The sequence below is a fragment of the Coenobita brevimanus genome, chromosome 14 (genome assembly GCF_032717465.1).
Source record: "Coenobita brevimanus isolate Jiangsu-jjx chromosome 14, ASM3271746v2, whole genome shotgun sequence".
In the NCBI taxonomy this organism is placed as follows: Eukaryota; Metazoa; Arthropoda; class Malacostraca; order Decapoda; family Coenobitidae; genus Coenobita; species Coenobita brevimanus.
The window spans coordinates 9924763-9947516 of record NC_136967.1 but is presented as its reverse complement, the minus strand read 5'-3'; the positions used below and the strand labels follow the sequence as shown (position 1 = coordinate 9947516).

Genomic DNA, 22754 nt, shown 5'->3' with positions numbered 1-22754 from the left:
TTGCTTGTGTTCCTGATTTTACTCTTGCGCTATGGCATCCTGCTGCTCTGGAGGTTTGGAAGGAGGTCCTCGGGGAGAGAAAGGAGATGGTAAGAGATTGGATCCACCAACTAAGAAAGGTATGGGGAAAGTGAAACGTGACTACTGCGTTCGTGTTAAGAAGCATGTGTATAACAATGATTTGAAGAGTAAAACTGTGGCACAGATGGACCAGGGTGCTAAGTATTCTGGAATTTGCAAAATGTTTAAGATTCCTGAGTCAACAGTGAGAAGCAGGAGGAAGAAGCACGACGAGTTAGCAGCAAACCTTAGGCTAGCAAAGAAGTACTTTGGTGGTGGTGGTAGCGCTGGTGGTGCTAGGCAAGTTGCTTGTATGTCAGACTACAATAGGATCATGATTATGGTGGAACATTTTTTGGTGAAGTGGCTTTGCAGGCAGTGTTGGGAAGGTGTTATAGTAGGACTCGCCTAAGTTTGCGGCTGTGGTGTGGCCCGCACCTGTGTACAGTGTTGCCACGTTTTCTATACCGTTATCTCTCTCTCTCTCTCTCTTTCTTTCTCTTTCTCTCTCTCTCTCTCCTGGCGGGAGATGTGAGCCACCCTGAGTACTTTTGATTCTTTTATAAGTTGTTTATAATTGTGCTTTCATTTGTTAATCTGGTTTTGTTATATTTAATGATATTTATCATTTTTTGTATACGGCAACAGATGACCCGTTACTGCAGTACCGTGATTGATTTTCATTCATTCATTCTCTTTCCCCTTCCTCCATCTCTCTCTCAGCCTGACAATGCCTCCACCACCACCCTCCCCCCCATCATGCCGACAATGCATTCAACCTTGCCCCTCTCCTGCCTGCCTCTCTCTCTCTCTCTCTCTCTCTCTCTCTTTTATTGCAAGAGACATTTTGGATATTTTCTTTTACATAATATTGTATATATTGTAAATCTGACATCATTTCCACACCACCCCTGAGATCAAGGCCACCGACTGGGTGTGGAAGTGTTGCCGCTCGCGAGTGAATAATGTTTTTTTTTTTTTTTCAGTATTGGCATATGCCTACTATTTTGTCCTACATATTAGCTTATGATTATAAATGTGATTATTCCTCGCCCTTAAAATTACGGTAAAAGCCAGTAAATGTGAGCATTTTTCCCTAGCAACACCTGTACAAGCTATGCTTGGGTCTATGGAGGTACGTACTTTACCTTAGGCCAGACTGGGTGTGTCAGTGTTGCCACTCACAAGAATTATATGAATTATTTCTTTTACTTTGGATATTGGCATATTTCTTCTTTTTTCAGGCTCATTATCTTATATCCATAACTTATTGCCCACCCTAAAACTACACTAAAAACCATTAAAAGTGACTACAATTTCTTTTAGCAACACTGTACAACATGTATGCCATGTTTCTGTGTTACTGTATAAATATTTTATGCATAATAAGATTACTGTTGATTCATCCATCAAAATACACAAGTGTAAGTTTTATTCATCTGAATTTATCGTATTTGTGTTGCCTTGTACATAAATAGCTTCTGTTTCACATCGCAAGTTGGGGAAACGTGGCACCATTGTACACAGGTGCGGGCCACACCACAGCTGCAAACTTAGGCGAGTCCTACTATAGTGTCTCTGGGCCCCGAGATACAGAACCAGGCCTGCCTCACTTATGTTGCAGTTGCCATGAAACTAAATCAAGGAGCCTCCTCACTTCACAGCTTAAAAGGGCTGGCTGCACTGGTTCAAGGCTAAAACTACGGTGAAACATGTTGCATGCCAGGGCAAGGCTCAGTCTGCCGATGTGGAAGTGGCCAGGGCATTGCTAGAGGTGGTGGAGAAGTTGATCACAGGCGGCAACCATTCTCTGCAGCAAGTCTGCAACTGTGACAAGACAGGTGTGTACTGGAAGTGGTTGCCAAGGTCCACTTTCATATCAGCATCGGAGAAGCAGGCTGGGGGGTAAAAATAACAAAAGATCGTTTCACTGCCCTCCTGACTGCCAATGCTTCCAGTATACACCAGTTGAATCCCCCTCGTCATTTGCCACTCAAAGCAGCCTCATCCCTACAGACACGTGAACGTGGACTGACTTCCTGGTTACATCTGGGATGCTAACTCCAAGGGGTACATGACTTCCCAGGTGTCTCGACTGGTTAGACCATCATTTCATCCCCGAAGCCTGACACAACTGCCACGTCAAGAACCTGGATTTCAAAGTTATCCTGTTCATGGATAATGCACCTGGTCACGTATGGTTCCTGGTGAGACGGCATTCCTCAGTGGAAGTGGTGTTCTAACCTACCAACACCACCTCCAAAGTCCAACCAATGAAGCAGGAGGTCACTGGCAACAAAAAGCTAATTTACTGCCGCAACGCTAACGACAGGATGCTGGCTGAGACGGACTCCTTGGAGGAGCTGAGGCGCACTGAGGAGGAGAATGTTGATGCTGTGCAGGGAAGAGACAGTGAGCCAGATGACCATATCCTGTCAACATCTTCTGCCAGCCTGGAAGTTCTGTCTGTGAAGAAGTTTTGGAGGAGGTTTAATATTCAATGAGCAGTGGAGATGTTCATCGCTGCCTGGTAATCCCTAACCCCAGCCACTCTTCTCCATGATTGGATTCTGTTGCTGCTTGCTCTCATACAACATCAGCCTGGCAGGCAGGCACATGAGGTGCTGTTGGCAGACATGCTCAAGGCAGTGCAGCGGATTCCACTTCCCAGGTTTGAGGACGTAACCGACAACGAATTGGAGTACCTGATCAGCCACACACCAGTAGTGTCTGTTGCGGATATGTTGGAGTTGGAGGTGGATGATATGGAGTTACAGCAGCCAGAAAAGCTGCCAAAAGAAGACAACAAAACTCCAACAACGTCATCACTTTCATCATGGCTGCTCACTCTTGATAATTTGCAGAAGGATGTCAATCTAACAGAGTTTACCAGCATGCATGAGTGCCTGTGTCATGTTTCTACATTAGTAGAGGTGATAAACACTGTGTTCAATGAGAAGGTGAATGCAAGACAGAAAGCTCTGATGACCCGCTACCTCAGCAGACCCCGGGAAGTGGAAGAGGTGAAAGGCCCAGTGCAAGCAGCAGGGGCGGCTAAGCATGGAGCACAACCCAGTGAAGATGCCATTATGGACCTGCTCGAGGATGAAGAGTTCTCTGGGTTTGTGCAGGAGCAGCAGACAGAAGAGATGCAGCACAGGATGGATGTGTTGCATGGAAAGGCAGAGGCAGAGAAGAGTAAAGGTGCCAGAGCTGGTAGGGTGCAGTAACCTCACCACCTGCCTCGGAAATGAGACCCCCATCCCTTCCATTAAACCGCCGCGTGCCAGTGCCATTTTAAAACGGTTTGACATAATTCTGCGGCAAGTGCCAGTCCCGTTTTAAAACAGTTTAAAATGAAAAACTTCACTGTGACCGCATTTTTCAAGATTCGCGGGTAAAAATTGGCAGGCATGTAAGGTAACTGTTCCTCTACCATCCCCCAGGCTGTCAAGGCCATACACTCACTCACTCCCTCTCTCACGCTCGTGCTGCCTGTGTGCCTCACCCAGTGCTGTACATAGTGAAGGCATTTTGTAAATATTTTCATGTAAGTGTAAGATGTAAATATTTTCTTGTAAGTGTAAGGACTATACAGTGAGGTCAAGTTGTAAATACCTCCTTGTAAGTGCAAGGACTGTACGTAATGAAGTCAGGTTGTACCTATCTTCAAGTAAGTGTAAGATAATGCATTCACAGTGAGAAAGACATGCAAATTATGATAGATGCTTAAGTAATAAGTAATCAGAAAAGAGTACTGAACATTGCTATACCTTCCCAGCATAAATACCTGAGTATACCTTACACAGAAAACGGCTTTCTCTCAGGTACGTGGTGAGCGTGAGAGTGGCTATACCTGTACACGAGTATGCAGGACTCAATAATACTCAATTCCGAGCCTCGGTGGGCATTTTAATTGAAAAATTTGTTGTTTCAACATCAAAATCTATCACTTTAGCAAAAAAAAAAAAAAAAAAAAAAAAAAAGAAGAAGAAGAAGAAGAAGAAGTTGAAAAATGGCCGGCACTGGGGTGACCCATAGGGCTAAAAATAGCCAGCACGTGGCAGGTTAAGCACCTCATTCCATTCTTCCAAGTGATATTCCTAGCCTATAATGTACTCTGAATTAATACTAGTTTCTTTTCAGGTGTGCTCAGTAAATTTTACGTGGCATAAATCGGTTTTAGAGAGAGTTGGCATGGGACCGGGAACCAATTATAGTATCCCTCGTCTAAATGTGCGGCTGTGGTGTGTCCCGCACCTGTGTACAATGGTGCCACGTTTCCCCAACTTGTGATGTGAAACGGAAGCTATTTATGTACAAGGCATCACAAATACGATAAATTCAGATGAATAAAACTTACACTTGTGTATTTAGATGGATGAATCAACAGTAATCTTATTATGCATAAAATATTTATACAGTAACACAGAAACATGACATACATATTGTACAGTGTTGTTAAAAGAAATTGTAGTCACTTTTAATGGTTTTTAGCGTAGTTTTAGGTGGGTAATAATATCACAGTTGTAGATATAAGATAATGAGCCTGAAAAGAGAAGAAATATGCCAATATCCAAAGTAAATGAAATAATTCATATAATTCTTTTGAGTGGCAACACTGACACACTCAGTCTGGCCTAAGGTAAAGTAAGTACCTCCATAGACCCAAGCATAGCTTGTACAGGTGTTGCTAGGGAAAAATGCTCACATTTACTGGCTTTTACCGTAATTTTAAGGGCGAGGAATAATCACATTTATAATCATAAGCTAATATGTAGGACAAAATAGTAGGCATATGCCAATACCGAAGTAAAAAAAAAAACATTATTCACTCGTGAGCGGCAACACTTCCACACCCAGTCGGTGGCCTTAACCGACGGGTCATCTGTCGCCTTATACAAAAAATGATAAATATCACTAAATATAACAAAACCAAAGTAACAAATGAAAGCACAATTATAATCAACTTATAAAAGAATCAAAAGTACTCAGGGTGGCTCACATCTCCCACCAGGAGAGAGAGAGAGAGAGAGAGAGAGAGATAACGGTATAAAAAACATGGCAACACTGTACACAGGTGCGGGACACACCACAGCCGCACATTTAGGTGAGGGATACTATAGTCCATTTCCCATAAGATCAATGCCCAAACTTTAGCGGTTTCATGGTTCGCCGTGCTTTTCACGGAACCAATTAGGCGCAAAACTTGGGGCTTTACTGTATAGTACATATTAGTGTAAATGTTCACACGCACACGCTATCTATCTATCTATTGCCAGACGCCTCAATCCCGTTTGGGGTGGCCACAAACAAATCGCCTCCAAGTCGCCCTGTCCCCCGCCATTTCACTACCCTGCTCCCAACTCACACCCCCCTCTCTCATATACCTCTCCACCCCATCCCTCCATCTCATCCTCGGTCTCCCCCTCCCTCTTCCACCCTCCACCTCACTCACATACACTCTCTTCGTCAGTCTTTCACCCTCCATCCTCTCCACATGGCCAAACCACCTCAGTGTGTTCCTCACAACGCTTCCTATCACAACCACATCAACACCACAACGCTCCTTTATATCCTCATTCGTCAGCCTGTCTCTCCACGTGACTCCACAAGCTCCTCTTAAATAACTCATTTCCACTGCTCTCACTCTTGACTTGTGTCCTTCCAACAACGTCCAAGCTTCACTTCCGTACGTTAGAGTTGGTATCACAATACTGTCATGTAGTAACTTTTTTACTTCCATGCTCACTTCCCTGTTTCTTATCACTGCTTTCAAGGAACCAGCAACCTTTCTTCCCTGCTGTACCCTTTCAAGCACTTCACCCTCCAAACCTCCATCCTTACTCATCACACTACCCAAATACTTAAACGTACTCACATTTTCCAATTCCTCACCATCCAACCTCGCTATACATTCACTGACTTCACCTCTCTCAAAGACCATCACTTTACTCTTCCCTACATTCACCTTTAGGTTCCGTTTCTTACACACTCTCTCAAACTCATCCACCAAACCTTGTAGCTCCCCTTCATCTTCACTCAACAACACAGTATCATCTGCAAACAACAGTACAGGGAGTTTCCAAACACTATTCTCTCTCTCACCAGGGCCACTCCAACATCCACTACCCTACCTTGTACCTCTTTTATTACCCCATCCATGTACAGATTGAACAACCATGGAGACATGACACATCCCTGTTTCAAACCAACTTTCAAAGAGAAAAATTCACTTAGTTCACCATCCACACGCACTGCAGCCTTAGCACCATCATACATACTCTTCACAGCATTCAACAACTTCCCATCTACTCCATATATTCTTAACACTTTCCACAATCCTTGTCTATCCACCCTGTCATATGCTTTCTCCAAATCCATGAAAGCCGCATACAACTTCTTTCCCTTCTCTAGAAACTTTTCCACTAAAGATCTAAGAATGAATATCTGATCTACACAACCTCTTCCCTTCCTAAAGCCTCCCTGTTCTTCTCCAACTAATTTCTCTGTTCTTTCTCTAACTCTGTCTATAAGTATCCTACCATACACTTTTCCTATTATACTAAGAAGACAAATGCCCCTATGATTACCACACACTTCTTTTTCCCCTTTTCCTTTGTACAAGGGAATAATTATACCTGACTTCCAATCCTCCGGGACTCTACCTTCCTCCCAGGCCAATCTGCACATCTTCCACATCCATTCTACTACTATCTCTCCCCCATGCTTCAGCATCTCACCACACACTCCATCAATTCCTGGGGCTTTCCCCGATTTAACTTTCTTCATTGCTTCCACAATCTCTATCCTACTGATTTCTACCTGTCTTCTCACCTCCCTCCTTCTCCCAGCCATTCCCCAGCCACTTATACTCTCGCATTACTTCCATCCTCTACGTTCAACAATTCCTTAAAGTGTTCTCTCCATCTGCTCACTTTTTCTCCCTTCTCCACTAGTAATCTACCATGTTTATCTTTCACTCCCCTGCTAACTTCACTTCCACCCTGTCTTACTCTTTTCACTTCTCTCCAGAACATTTTCTTACAGTCCCTCCACTTTACACTCAAATTCCTTCCAAATTCCTCATCCACTCTCTTCTTACTCTCTCTTACTAATCTTTTCACCTCTCTCTTCCTTTCCATATATAACTCTCTCTTCTGCCTCTCAACTTCTTCCACGCCCCTATTTCTCATCCATTCATTGTATGCTTTCTTCTTTTGTGCCACAGCCTGTTTCACCTCTTCAGTCCACCACGCTGTTCCTTGCACCCCCCTCCGTCTTCTCTTCCTTCCACACACCACATCACATGCTGCACATATTTCTTCTGTAAATATCTTACACACACCTTCCACGTCTCCCATCTGCTCCAATTCATATTTGCCCAATCGTTCCTCCACTTCTCTCTTATACTCTGCCTTTTTCTCATCCTCTTGTAACCTTTCCACTCTCCTTGCAACTACTCCTTATACTCGCCCATGAACTTACCCCTTTGAGAGGGTGATGTTTTTTTTTATATTCCAATCATGTTATGACAGTAACAGATACTTGCTTGGCTTAGGAGACTGCACTAGTAATGGAAGGATTAATGAAAGCTATCTCTAACCTTCCAGTTAAAAAAAATCTATCCTAATACAAGTGCAGTGTACATTATACCCTTGGTGAAGGCAAGACTTTAATACACTGACCTCAACTTTATTAAAGGGGTTAGTGCATATGAGGCCAACTACCATATCCGATAAAGGACTGAGATTAGCTACCATATTAAAATCCTTATAAAACAGAAAATGTATAATGCTGCAAAATGAACCCGCCTTGAAAATACTGTATGTCCCAAAACTGTGCTGCACTTAATACAATTGGTATTACAGTCCTCATCCTATGAAAAAATTATCATATAGACATAACGTACTGTACTGATCTTTCAAAATGAAAACAATACTGGAACAAGCATCACTAATATGGCAGCAGAAGTATACAGCCTTACTTTACCCCCCCCAGCCACAAGGAAACAAAAATGAACAGAAAGCCTTTGAATGACCCCCACCTCACTACAACATATTATCAACAGTTACACACCACACTGACACAACATTCATCCTGAATCTCCACAGGCAGGTGATATCTTTCAAAGTCAGTGACGTACCCAGAATGTTGAAAAGGAAGGGGGGGCCTTTTTTCTTATCTTTTTAACTGTGCAGCCTATGACTTTGGTGAACGCAGCGAGCCCGCACAGCTGGGGGGTTTGGGGGAGTGCTGCAAGGTTCCCCCTCCCCCCCCCAAAGAAAATTTTGCATTTTGGTATGATCATTTTGAGGCCATATGGAATGGGTATACGACATAAATATAGCATATTCTAAAGTCATTTTTAAGTACTCTGTGCCACTGAGTTATGATTCAGCCTCTCCGATACCCTTATACTACTAAAATTCAAAAGCTCACATTTCGATCAAACAACTTTACAACTGTAATAAGCTATTAACAGTAACATACAAAAAATTATGATAATTTAATCTCTGTATTAGTCTCAATTACAAACAGTTAAAGGCAAGTCATATCCAACATAATTATCTTGCTGATAATTCAGTTGAAACAGATGAAGCTGATGAGCAGTTCTCAGAGCACCCAGTGGAGAAAATCAGAAAGCTGTCATTTCTGAGACACCATTGAGTATAATACATAAGCAGTTTATTCAGGTATGCATTACAGGGTATTTAAGCTGGATTCGGTCTATGATGTATTCTATCATTATAAAACACAGATACAGTGTCTGAATGTTTTCATAATATTCATTTCCATATTATTTTCATTAAATATAGTTTATGAATGTTGATGTTGCATAGTTTTATAAAAATTTCCGCAGAATAGACAGCAGAGTAGAATACTGGGCAGTATGACAAATATATATATATATATATATATATATATACACTATATATTGTATCTGCAAAAGGTTGGGGGGGGGGGCGATGGCCACATGCCCCCCCCCCTCGGTACACCACTGTTCAAAGTCACTCCTAGCTGTACCTATGCACTCCATTTAAGCCCAGAGAAAAAAAATGCACTACACTAGATTACAGTATAACCAGTACTTTCCTCTAAACCCATACTGTACTACAACAACAGAAATGTCCACTTTATATTCTCTCTTACAAAGCATATGTAAGAAGCGTTATGCTGTTATGACAGAGGCTTGAACTCTGTGAGATGAGGATACAAGCAGACTGGACGGCAAAGAAATGAAAGAGTTGATATGGATGAGCAGGATATCACTAAGCAACAGAACTGAGACCAATGTACTGTAAGATAGGACATATGAGATATTACAGCAGTAATGTAAATGGTATGTTTAGATGATCTGGACATGTTGAGAGGAAAGAGTAAGTGACTAGTTGAGGAAAGTCACAGATATGAACATGATGGAAAGAATGCCTAGAAGCTGACCAAGAAAGACATGGGATGAAGTTTTGCATGAAGACCTTCAGGATAAGAAAATATGTAAGGAAGAAGCTCTAGACTGCAATACATGGAAAGATACAATATTCTCTAAACATAAAGTACAGTAATGTAATATCCTGTTTTATTGCAATCCTACCTTATATTACATACTTATTCAGATGTGAATCACTTGTGCATCACTGATACTCTTTCAACAAAAATACTACAAAAGACCTTAAGGAAAGCCTTGTAGAAGTGGTTGGATATCTATAGTTAAGGTACAATAGAGCAACAGCAGCAACTACAAACAGTTGGAACTATAAGGCACTATATACATCAGAGGAAACCAGTCTCCTGCAAATTGTAGTATATCATAATACAGTATAAGAAAAACAGATTCTAAAGAAAACAGTCAGATCAACCCTTGCACAATTCAGGGAACCAAGAAATACAACAGGTATTATAAAATCACATCAAGCAAACTCATTAACTTATTGGAAAAATTCATTTGGGAACAGACCTCACAGGACCATATGGTACTCGTAGGTGGCTTTTTGAACATTTTTGGCATACACATTAAAAAATTATTCTTGATACTGGGAAAAAAAAAAAAAAAAGTTGGCATAACCTTCCAAATTATATTCCTCACAATTAAGAAGAAAATAGGGAGTAGTTTAAGCATGCTATCATATCATTTGCTAAATTAAAAAATAAGCATGCTACCATACAACTTACTAAATTATTTGACAAAAAAGGGGTAAATGATGGACTCACTAACTTGCTCCACCAGATTTTTAATGTGCAGTAGTTTACATTGAAATGGTATGGGCATATACAAGGAAAATGCATAAAAAGCATGCCACAGAAAGCTTGTGAAACTAAGATCAAATGAGGGGTTACCTGTAGAAAGGGTCCAAAGCGCCGCCTATGTTCAAAACCGTTTTATTGCAAAAAACCACAGTACAACTCTTCCTTTATGCACTGTCAGTGGTTTAAAGCCAGTTTCTATACTCGAAGTAAGGGTTACAGTCCGGTGAAAAAAAAACTACAAATGAGCCGTATCAACCGCCACCACCATCGGCCCGGGCAGCCTGCATGTAGGAAGGGTACACTAGCCTATTCCGTCAAGTGAGTGAGATGTGTGGTGGGATGGGTTGAGTAGGAGGTGGTGGGGAGGTTATGTCACTTCCAGATGGGGGTCAGATGGGTTATAAAAGTTCATCATCATCATCATCATCATCATCTTCAATAATAATATCTTTATTATTATTAACTATATTACAGTTATTATTATTATTCATTAAACAGAGTGGCTGTCAAAGCATAAAAACAGTAATAATGACTGGACTGACAGTAACATACAGACGGATTATACAGCTTCATCATCATCAGCACTGAAGGTTCCATAACAGCATCTTCATCTTCGATAATAATACCATTATCATCATTATTATAAATAATAATAATATTACTATGTTTTACACCAGTGTTAGCATGGTTATTAACATGTAACACCATTCTTCATCCAATATTGTACCAGAAAATGCACTCAGGGTTCCATTTTAGCATCTTCATTGTCAATAATAATTACCATAATTATTATCATTATTATTATTAATATTATTATTATTATTGTTATTTACACTATCATTAATATGCATATTAACATGTACCACCATTCTTGAACCAATATTGTGCCAGAAAATGCACTCATAGTTCAGTAATAGCAGAAAAAAACTATCTATCTATCTATCTATCTATAGCCCGACACCTTAATCCCGCAAAGGGTGGCCGCAGACAAAACGCCTCCAAGTCGCTCTGTCACCCACCATTTGACTACCCTCCCCCCAACTCACCCCCCCCTCCCTCATATACCTCTCAACTCCATCCCTCCACCTCATCCTCGGTCTACCTCTCCCTCTCCCTCCCACCACCTCACCTACATACACCCTCTTAGTCAGTCTTTCATTCTCCATTCTCTTCACATGTCCAAACCACCTCAGTGTATTTCTCCTAATCTTCTCAACCACATCCACATCCATCCCACAGCGTTCCTTCACTTCTTCATTCGTCAACCTGTCCCTCCACGTTACTCCACATGCTCCTCTCAAGTAATTCATTTCCACTGCTCTCACTCTTGACTTGTTCCCCTCTTGAAAGGTCCATGCCTCGCTTCCATACGTCAGGGTAGGGATCACAATACTATCATGCAGTGACTTCTTAACTTCCATACTCACCTCCCTATTTCTCATAACTGCTTTCAGTGTACCAACAACCTTCCTTCCCTGCTGTACCCTTTCACACACTTCATCCCCCAAAGTTCCATCCTTACTCATCACACTATCCAAGTACTTGAATGCACTCACATTCTCCATATCCTCACCATCCAACCAGGATTTAATTTTCTGATTGCATTATTATCATTAATAATAATAAACAAAAATTTCTAAACTAATAACCAATAAAGCATTGTCATAGTCAAAAAGTAGACATATCAAGCTTCAATTTAAAAAAAAAATGAAGGCGCTAGCCCATCAATTAGCTGAGTTATACTCATGTGAATATTGCCGAACTTTGAGTGCATTTTCTGGCAAACTTTACTTGTGGCGTGTTGGACCCTTTCTACATGTAACGCCTCAAATGTGGTGCTTGCTGAGGCAGAACTTATGTGATATGGATGAAGAGACTGGAGTATAGCAGTATAATGATGAGTGTGAAGTAAGAGGAAAAATAGTCCCTGATAGAGTGCGTGAAGTATATCAGGATAAAGTAGCCTAGAGGTGTAACTGTAACAGCCATCCCCTCTTTGGGGGTCCCCAGGAAGAAGCAAGGCATTGGAGATGACAATGATTAGTCTACAGAACCATAGCAAGAATACGGCAAACCTGTACAGCAAAGCACGTCTATACAGGTGGAATTTCAACTACAGGTACAGTATACTGTAATGGTAATTGGGATAACAATATCAGAGTCCCCTGAACTGTACATGTGGTTGGCAGGCCATTATACTGTACTGCACTGGTTATTCTAATATCTCGCATACTGTACAGTACAAAGTTCAGTATGTAAAAAGAAGATTTTGCATACATTTTGTGTTATGTTTCAGCACTCCTCCAGAAGCAGACTGACATGCCATAAAAACATCTTTATTGTTGCCAATAACTGCTCTATAAGAAATTTCCTACTCTAATAAAATATGATTGGCAACAGTACCAAAATGCTAGGATGAATGAGGGGTAGCATGTAATGATCCTACCTACTGCACTGGTGCATAACAAAAATGTAGGTCTCTGGAGATCACACCACTGTCCCAGAACATATACACCCACACATATAATGATAATGTTGTTGGGTCTGTTCAGTCAAACAGACTGAGGTTGATCAACAACAATCTAGCTATAGCAGGTACCTTACAGGAGTGGCCATGAACAAATCACCTCCATGTCATTAATGATACGGTAAAAAAAAAAAAAAAAAAAAAAAAAAAAAAAAAAAAAAAACTGTATTCTACAGAGGGAGGATACAGGAAAAATGACACATGAATATAGACAGATAGCAAGCAATGATCATAATATCATGTATTTGGCAGTCTTACAGCATTCTACTATACCTGTACTTGCTGTACAGGTTAGTTTATAATTAGGTGATTTGACAGATGAACACAAGAAGCGTAAAACTAAAAAACTGAATGGTCAACATTACACAGTTTGATGGCTATGAAAGCTGCAGTGAAAATCAGAGAGTCAGTTTCAGGGTCCAATAAATCTCCATCTTCAATCATCAAACCCAAATTTTAGTGGCATTACACAAGGATCATGTCGAAACTCACACCAACACTCTGGTAACAAAGAGTTTAGTACTGATAATGCAAAATTGACACCTGCACTGGTGTCTATTTGGCATCACTTGTTTCTCTAATAATGTCACCACAATCAAGAGTATGACAGTTCTCATACACCTGCATAACGAACTTATCACACTTCATTGTGACTATCTTCTCCACTATCAACTTTCTGAGCCTTGAGCTTTGATAGCATTTTACTGTACCAGTAGATAAAGCAAGTTGCGTTGTTACTGTATCCTATATTTGCTTCAAAACTGCAATGAGTGATTTACTGCATTAAATAGTTATTGTACTCGAAAGTAGGGCACCCAAGCAGGAAAGTAAGACAAAAAAATCTTGGAACTGTTCTGTAAAATTATTTAGTCATTAGTCCAAGGAAGCAGATGAGTTAATCAGCATCCTCAATAGTGGGATGATGGATATGATGTGATGTAGACCGTGTGTGTGTGTGTGTGTGTGTGTGTGCATTAGGAAGGAGAGAGAGAGAGAGAGAGAGAGAGAGAGAGAGAGAGAGAGAGAGAGAGAGAAATTAATTTTCAAACTGCGCGGGTGTGCGCGCGCTGCCCCGCCCTGCTGTGTGGATCTGCGTGTGGCCGGGGTGTTGGCAGCAGACACTGGCCAGATGACAACAAACGTTCGATCTGGTAGTCCGTGAACCAAGCTTGGCCTAAGTACACCCACAGAAGATAATTTAAAGACTAGTAGAGGGCATGGCAAAGCATCACCCTGATTTGATCTTTTGCAGAAAACAGCCGGGAGTAGCTATAGGACGCTTGTGTGAGAAATGTGATGGGAAGTGTGTGATCTGTGACTCCTACGTGCGCCCCTGTACCCTGGTGCGAATCTGTGATGAGTGTAACTACGGCTCCTACCAAGGGCGTTGTGTGATTTGTGGAGGCCCAGGTACTCTTTATGTCATGTATACCGCGGAGAATGTAGTTCTGAAGCTGGGTATCCAAGTCATTAACAGTGAAGAGTGTTGTAAACATGCAACTGCTAACGGTACCTTAAACGTCAGTGGTAATTTCCCCTTGCAATCTGTTAATGCTGTGGTAATTTCATTTGCTGCAGTCTGTAATGCTTAAAACTGTTGTTTGGCACAACTGTTTAATCAGATTTCTAAGTCTGCAATCCAGATGCATTGGTGTAGTATGAATGCTAATGTGGGTTGACTTTATACTGTGTGAAAAATTTTCGTACACAAGAACCAGAAGTGCTGAAGCTCAAGGGCCAGAATAACATTCAGAATTTTTGGTGAAATTGCAAGGGGACTCCCATGCATAAAATTTAAGAATTTCTCAAACTATAATCATTGTGATGGCTATAAAAAACTGCAAAAGGGCACATTTTTGAAGATATCAGCAATAAAACCAACAGTTTTACACACTAAACCATGGTATGTGGCCACCTGCCATGTTGGACCTTTAGGTTGTTTCGGCTCCATAGTAAATCCGTCACTAATTGTTCATCCTTATTAACCTAACAATATGACCTAACCTAACCTGAACAGCTTGTGAACAAAATTGTTTTCAGTCCAAACTGACCCACTGCCCTCTGTAGGATGCCACTGGTGATGTCAACATACATAACTTCGTGCTCTTGATTAGCACGTAACTCAGAATTTGGGTGTCATGAATGAATTGTGCAAACATTAGTAATGTAAATTATATTTCTGCATAATCTGGGTGTCGTAAATGAATTTACAACTGAAAAATAATCCCTGTCAAAATTTTCATAATTTGTTAATGGGAGCTCTCCTGCAGTTTGGTTTGTTTGAATTTTGTTGTATTTCAACTAGTGCTCAGTTCCCCTTTGATTACATTTGAAACCCATTCTCCCATAGGTAGAGTTTGTAAAATGAAGTCCAGGTAGCTATAGGTATATTCTTGAGGCATTATAAATAATTTTTATTTCTGTTATGCTTTGGTGGTTCTGCTCTCTTATGTAGCTAACTTAGGCTATATAGGTTCAGCATAGGTACTGGTATTCAGCATACAGTAGACAATTGCTATAATTACCAATGATATAGCGGATATCTGATGTAACAGATGCCACGAGGGTCACTGAACTTTTCGTCAGCTATAACAAACTGCTAAATGGACCGCAATACATGTGTTTCCTACCCCATTTACTCCAGTGTGGGCTGAAAGTGCCCCCTCTCCATCATTATTGCTGAATTGTAATAACAGGCCATACTAGTAGTAATACTGTACTACAGTATACCAGTCTTGAAATGCTATGACAAGGATGTGAAATAAGGTGCAAAAGGGCAAAATTATGGGCCAAGTTTGTGCAAAAAGGGTTTAGAATACATTTTTAGAACAAGAATATGCTACTGTACTCATTTATTTTCATATATGCTTGAAATCCCAGTGGGGGGGGAGGGCCTGGATATACCCTAACAGACCTTTGGCTTTAATGAACCTGGCCTTCCCCCAGTTAGTCCATTACAGCGAAGGTCTGCTGTATACAGTATACTATATTTAAACTGCATATGTAGGCCATAAATTGAAAGTTCAGATCTTGCATATTTCATATACAAGGACTTATTTTTTTCTTTTTTTCCAGGTGTGTCTGATGCATACTACTGTAAGGAGTGCACAGTTCTGGAGAAGGATCGAGATGGATGTCCAAAGATTGTAAACCTGGGGTCATCCAAGACTGATCTGTTCTATGAAAGAAAGAAGTATGGCTTTAAGAAGAGATGAGTTTTTATTATACAATATGTGTATCATGATGAGAATAACTGTGTCTGCTTTTCATATATGTGTTTTGAGGAATTGCATATGTATGACAGATTTGTACGGTTAATATTTCAATTACTGTATTTTAAGGAAATTAAAGTTTAAGTTTTCATACTTCTATCAGTATCCCACATCTGGTATGTAATTCTACACAACTTGTGAACTTGTCTAACATAAATCAAAGACATACTAAGCCCCTATTAAAATACGAATCTGGATACATATAATCTCATTATTTGCTCTGTACTTTGTTAATATTATCTACAAGACATCTTAAACTATGATAAAATTAACTTTAGTAAAGTCAAGTCTGGGTAAATGTCAAGCCATTATTACCTCTGCACCTAATTAATATTATTTACAAGACAGCTTAAACTATGATAAAATTAACTTCAGTTATGTTTCAAGCAGGGCTGGGTTCAATTATGAATTGAACTGGAATTGATAAAAAAAACAACAACTACTGGAATTGACATAAACGAATTGATACGAGTTGATGACTCAACTGATAAAATAATATTTTATATTTTAACATGCGAATTCATTATTGTACAATAATTATCTTACAGTATACTCAAATAAACAGTAATGTATACAGTTTGCTATCACCAAAAAAGTTAAAAATAATCTGAAATCTCATTTTTATTTCTTTCCGTTAGATTAATGGTATATATCGGGTACATTAAAATTGATTCTGAATTGAAAACATTTTAACTGAATGAAATATCGACCATAATGAATGGAACTGAACTGGAACTGAAAGTTCCTTTTTTACAGAAAGAACTGAATTGGAAATGATTAATTCAAATTTTATTCTGAACTGGAACTGAATCGAACTGTCAAAAATGAATTGACCCCACACCTGGTTTTAGGGAAAATTCACAATCTGTTACAATAAAAGGAAAAACAATAGTTGGATGGTGGTGTATTACAGCGTTATAATGTTCCTTATGAGAGCTATACAAATACAGTAATGGCAGCCACATAAGTAGATCCTTGCTACATCAAACTAACTGGGGGGGAAGCCTGATTCAATAATGCCAAAAGTGTGATAAATCCAAGGTTCACCCCCCCAAGTAGGAGTTCAAACACATGCTTGAAAATAAGTGACTACAATATCATATTCTAGTACTGTTAATGAAAACTATACTCATTTTACACTAACTTGGCCCATAAAATTGCCCTTTTGCAGCTTATTTCACATTCCTGTCATAGCACTTCTTCATGACTAGGACAGTAAAGTCAGTGCTCACATGACGCACGATCCTATAGCACAAAACTCTCATAACATAGGAGGCAAATTTTATGTCCAAATTTAGTCCGCAAAAATGACAGACATTATATGGGAGAAGGAAGCTGCCCATTTTTATTAACACCATACTACACGGCGACGATAGAAACAACGCTGCCAGAGGCCCTAAATTATGGTTCAAACAGTCATAATGCGACAAACTAGGGTCATAATGCAGTGAGAACAGACACAACGCAGCCAGTAATAGTCATAGCGCGGGTTGCATCAGCCTATGATGTATGTATTGCTATCACATGCCTGCGTGGGGTGTCGTCACTGTCCACTGAGCATTCCTGCTCCAGTTGAGCCTACTGTACCCTCTCCCCTTGCCCTGACTGCACACATGCACTGTGTGATCTTTGCTCTATTTTTGACCATGGAACCCCACTCCACCTCCCTTCATCAAGCCCACAATGACATCCATTCAAGGCGAGGAATCCTCCAGCGTTTGTATGTAATGAAGTCGTTATTAGGTGGGTAAATGTCCTGGAGAGAAGAAAAAACTGAAAATTGCCCCAAAAGGTGAACTTTGAGCTGGCTTAGGTACCACGAAACCCTTTAACATGCAAACATATGACCCTATAATGCGGAATTCTCATAAGGCTGGAGCTTCAGGGTACAATATTCCCACGTTATGTAAGTGCTGACTATATTACTATAATCCCTTATTACAACTCAGCAACCACAATGGAGAAAGAGCAATTTCAGACCAGGTTGGAGTAAAACTGGTAGGAAACACATGTACTGTCCCATTTATGAAGTCTGGTATACCTAATGAAAGTTCACTGGACTCTGAAGCATTCACTAAATCCAAAATCTGTTACAGCAAAGGTCTACTGTATACCAAAACATTTATTTCCCTACTGCAATGTTTTGTGTAATTACTGTACTGTAATGCTCATCACCATTATTAGGCTACTTGGATCCTTCTTCCTCTTGGAAATCTCCCGCCACAAAAAGTGGTGGACTGCATTAGAATATACAGGTATGGCATCCCTTTGAACTAAATTGGTACAGTATGTTTAATATAATTGTGCTATGTTATTCCTGGGAATAGGAATATTTACCGATACAACATGCATACATACTTCACAACTACCCGCCTTCTTTGCTTTTTATCATTTTGACCAGTACATAAACAAAAAACGTTATGATTTTGTTATTGCAGATAGGGAATCTGGGGGACACTTAACCCGGCCAAAAACCCCGGTTATATGGTTACCAACCAGAGTAGTAAATGGTTTCCGGGGTATAAGAAACCATTTGGCTTGTCACTCAGTGTAGAGACCATAGGACACCCTACACTGAGTGAGTGAATGATGGGCACCCCCACCTCACCCCGCCCTAGGGTGGGAAAGGAGGTTTGGATGATGATGATGACATATCAACAAATCAATTCAACACAATAAGAGATGGGAGGGGTGAGTGGAAGGTCATCATAGTTTGGGATGCTAAGCAACGCATATTTAGATGACATATACTGGTCACCCACAGTTAAGACCGGGCTACAAAGGATACTGGATCCAATGTGGATGTCTTGTCATAAATAACTAAGCTGAAAATCTCAGCCCTGGGACTATGCTTTTGAAATGGTGGCACTGAATTGGATGATGGAAAATTATTTTTCATCATCATCATCACAAAATCTGCATATTAGTCAAGAAGTTTGGAAGATCTTTAGTATCAGTAAAATTTACTGTTATTACAAAGCCTGATGAATGGGAATAGAGAGAGCAGAGTGGCTATAAACATGATTGGTTTTGGGGGTGTGCAGCGAAGGAATGCAGTGCCAGGAGATGTGACACTCACACAGGTGAAGAGCGCTGTGAAAAGGCTGAAAAATGGGAATGCAGCTGGGGTTGATGAGGTGTATGCAAAGATGCTTAAGTGCAGTGGAGGGAGTGGAATGAAGTGCTTGCTGGAGATATGTAAGAAGGCATGGATGAGTGAAACTGTGCCTGCAGAGTGGAAAAAGGCTGTGATTGTACCGCTGTACGAAAATAAAGGTGAGCGAAATGAGTGCATGAATTATCGTGGCATAAGTTTATTGAGTGTGGTAGGGAAGGTATATAGAAGAATTATTATAGAGAAAGTAAGAGAGATATCAGAAGTCCTAGTGAGTGATGAACAGGGTGGCTGTAGTAGTGGCAGAGGCTGTGTGGATCAAGTATTTGCAGTGAGACATGGCAGAGAAGGCTTGTGAGAAGGACTATAAGGTGTTTATGGCATTCAGGGATCTGGAAAAAGCATACGACAAAGTAGACAGAGAGGGATTGTGGAAAGTTTTGCGCATGTATGGTGTAGATGGTAAGCTGCTAGGTGCTGTCAAGAGTTTTTATGATGGTAGCGAAGCATGTGTAAAGGTTAATGGGCATCTAAGTGAATGGTTCACAATCGGTGTGGGTGTGCGACAAGGTTGTGTGATGTCCCCATGTTTGTTCAATATACTGTATATGTGGATGCGGTAATGAGAGAAGTGAAAACATGAGTAATGGAGAGAGGGATGGCGTTGGTAATGAATGGTGATGAGTGGAATATCTCCAATTTGTTGTATGCTGATGATGCAGTACTGCTTGCAAGTACCGGACAGGAACTTGGTAGGCTAGTACAGAGTTTTGTTGATGTCTGTGGGCATCGTGCCTTGAGAGTAAATGCAGAGAAGAGTAGTGTGATGGTTATTGAGAGAGAAGGTGACTCCCAGTGTCATTTCACTGCCCTGCTCCCAGCTCACACCCTCCTCTCTCATATACCTCTCCACTCCAACCCTCCATTTCATCCTTGGCCTCCCCATCCCTCTCCCCCCTTCCACCTCGCTCACATACACTCTCTTCATCAGTCTCTCACTTTCCATTCTCTCCACATGGCCAAACCACCTCAACATGTTTCTCCTAACGCTTCCTATCACATCCACATCCACACCACAACGCTCCACATCCTCATTTGTCAGTCGGTCTCTCCATGTGACTCCACATGCTCCTCTCAAATAACTCATTTCCACTGCTCTCACTCTTGACTTCTGTCCCTCCAACAAGGTCCAAGCTTCACTTCCATACGTTAGAGTTGGTATCACAATAGTGTCATGTAGTAACTTTTTCACTTCCAAGCTCACTTCCCTGTTTCTTATCACTGCTTTCAAGGAACCAGCAACCTTTCTTCCTTGTTGTACCCTTTCAAGCGCTTCACCTTCCAAACTTCCATACTTACTCATCACACTACCCAAGTACTTATACACAGTCACATTTTCCATTTCCTCCTCATCCAATCTCACTGTACATTCACTGACTTCACTTCTCTCGAAGACCATAACTTTACTCTTCCCTACAGTCACCCTTAGATTCCATTTCTTACACACACTCCCAAACTCATCAGCATTACCTAATCAAAAAATCTCCAACTGCCTCAAGGGGGGGTCAAACCAATGCACTTAACTTTCACCTGTGTAAGCTGGAATTGTGTCCCAGACCCTAAGACCACTGATCATTCACCTTGTGAAGATAAATCTTTAAATACTGCAGGATCTCTACCTCTCCTTACCATAAAATCTCTACTAGCACAAGCATCCTTAACTGTTCAATGCTTCCTATCCCTCCCCACAAATTTGCTACTATAGTACTGCACTGAAAGTTTAAATTTCAGCAAATATTTTCCTTACCTGTATCATAAGTACGGTACTGCATGCAAGTATGGTTATCCTTTAATACTGTACCCCCAAACAGTGCAGAACATACTTTATAGTAAGCTGGTTCAGTTTATGTACAAAAAAGGTACAATTACTGACTGCTATTTACCTTGCTGAAGTACTGGGTAGTCGAAGAAATAAGAGAAAGCATCTGAGGCTTTCTCAACCGAAGCTTTGTCCACTTTACTAAACTTCCTGCACTTCTCATCTACACTGTGCCTCCTAGTGAAAGGACTGGCCCCAGCTATTCCAGTAACTTGAGGCAAATTGAATGCAGAGCTTCTTCTCAGGTTGGCTGCAGATGATGGATCAAGACCCGTATGTAGCTCAGGGGTCTTCTCACTGTTTGGCTCCTTACTCTGATTAAAGTTAAGCACATCTTTAGTACAGCCAGAAAAAGAGTAACGACGTGGCATGTCACTCAGGCTGCCTCTCCGTTGCTGCAATCTGAATTTTATAAACTCGCTATTGACAGCTGGCTGGCTATCATATTTTAGATTCCATGAGCGTCGCCACTGATTAAAGCGCTCTGTAAAACTCCTCCTTTTAACTTGTGGTGTGTGGTTGGGTGTTTCATTACACATCCTCTCACTGATGCTTTCCTCAAGGCCTGCAGTTTGGCTGTCACCAAGATCTGCAACTGCAGTCTCCTCTTCTGCACTGGAATCCACAACCTCAATCTTCCCTGTCTTACTCAGTCGAACCTTCGAGTGTTCTTGCACTTCCACTGAACCCTGGCGACTTAGAACTTTAGGTTCTTCCATCTTTGAGAAAGTTGGTAGGGCATCCACGACACTTATATCCTGGTTGGATATGCTACAGCTGTTTGGCAACTCTGAGACCTCATTAAGAGTCTGTCCTGTGATATGTACACTAGCTGGACGATGCAAAGGCTTTTGGTGGGATCTGATATAACTTTGTACTTCTGATACATGTGCTGTTTTTTGTAAGGCAGTGGGACATGGGGAGTGGGGTTCATATTCACTATTCTCATGACTGCTTACATCTGATGGTAGTGTTTCTACCACCTCTCTTACTATATTCCCAAATAAAGCTGCTCCTTCCTGCAGCCCCATCTTCATTGGTTCCTGATCTGAAGATTCTGCAATGTACCTCTTGATACTGTTGGCAACTGTTTCACTGCATATGTCCACTAAATTGTCAAAAGATAATCTGCCAGACTTTCTCTTCCAGTCATGTCGGTTTAATTTGTGTCTCAGGGAGACTGTTGTGCTTCCAGCTGTATGATACTGGTCATGCTGCTGGCACTGTCCAGAGTCTGTCTGATCATATGCTTGGATGTATAAGCTGTGCTCATTTGAAGTCTCTTGTGACTTCGTGGTTTCACTCAGGCTAGTTTTTGTCTTTGAATGCTGCAAAATTTCTCCAGTATGAGGTGAAGGATCTTCACTAGCACTGTGACTTGTGAGAACAGAATCATCCAAGGTCAGAAAGGCTGACCAGCTGGGGAAATACCTGGTAGGGAGGCTGCCACGACGAAGGATGGCCACATTACGCTCAGGGGTGGTCGGCAGTTTCCTCCTGCTGTCTCTGCGATGCCTCCATTTCAATATTTCTTCACTACTTTCAGATCCTTTTGCCTCATTGCTGTCTGATGTAGAAAACAAGCTTGTTTCAAAGGGACTGATCTGTATAATATTATTTGCACTGCTGTTGTCCTTGTTAGAGATGGGAGAT

The 22754-nt window shown here is 41.0% G+C and overlaps 2 protein-coding genes across 2 annotated transcripts in view; one reads left to right on the top strand and one right to left on the bottom strand.

Moving 5' to 3' along the window:
* Lrrk (Leucine-rich repeat kinase) overlaps positions 1-22754 on the bottom strand; it is a 540691-nt gene that overhangs the window by 254289 nt on the left and 263648 nt on the right. The window lies entirely within an intron of this gene.
* Positions 13967-16640, top strand: Phf5a (PHD finger protein 5a). Its single transcript, XM_080286196.1, has 2 exons — positions 13967-14245; positions 15911-16640. Exons 1-2 carry the CDS (start codon positions 14053-14055, stop codon positions 16048-16050), a joined length of 333 nt encoding a protein of 110 aa, XP_080142322.1. The 5' UTR covers positions 13967-14052; the 3' UTR covers positions 16051-16640.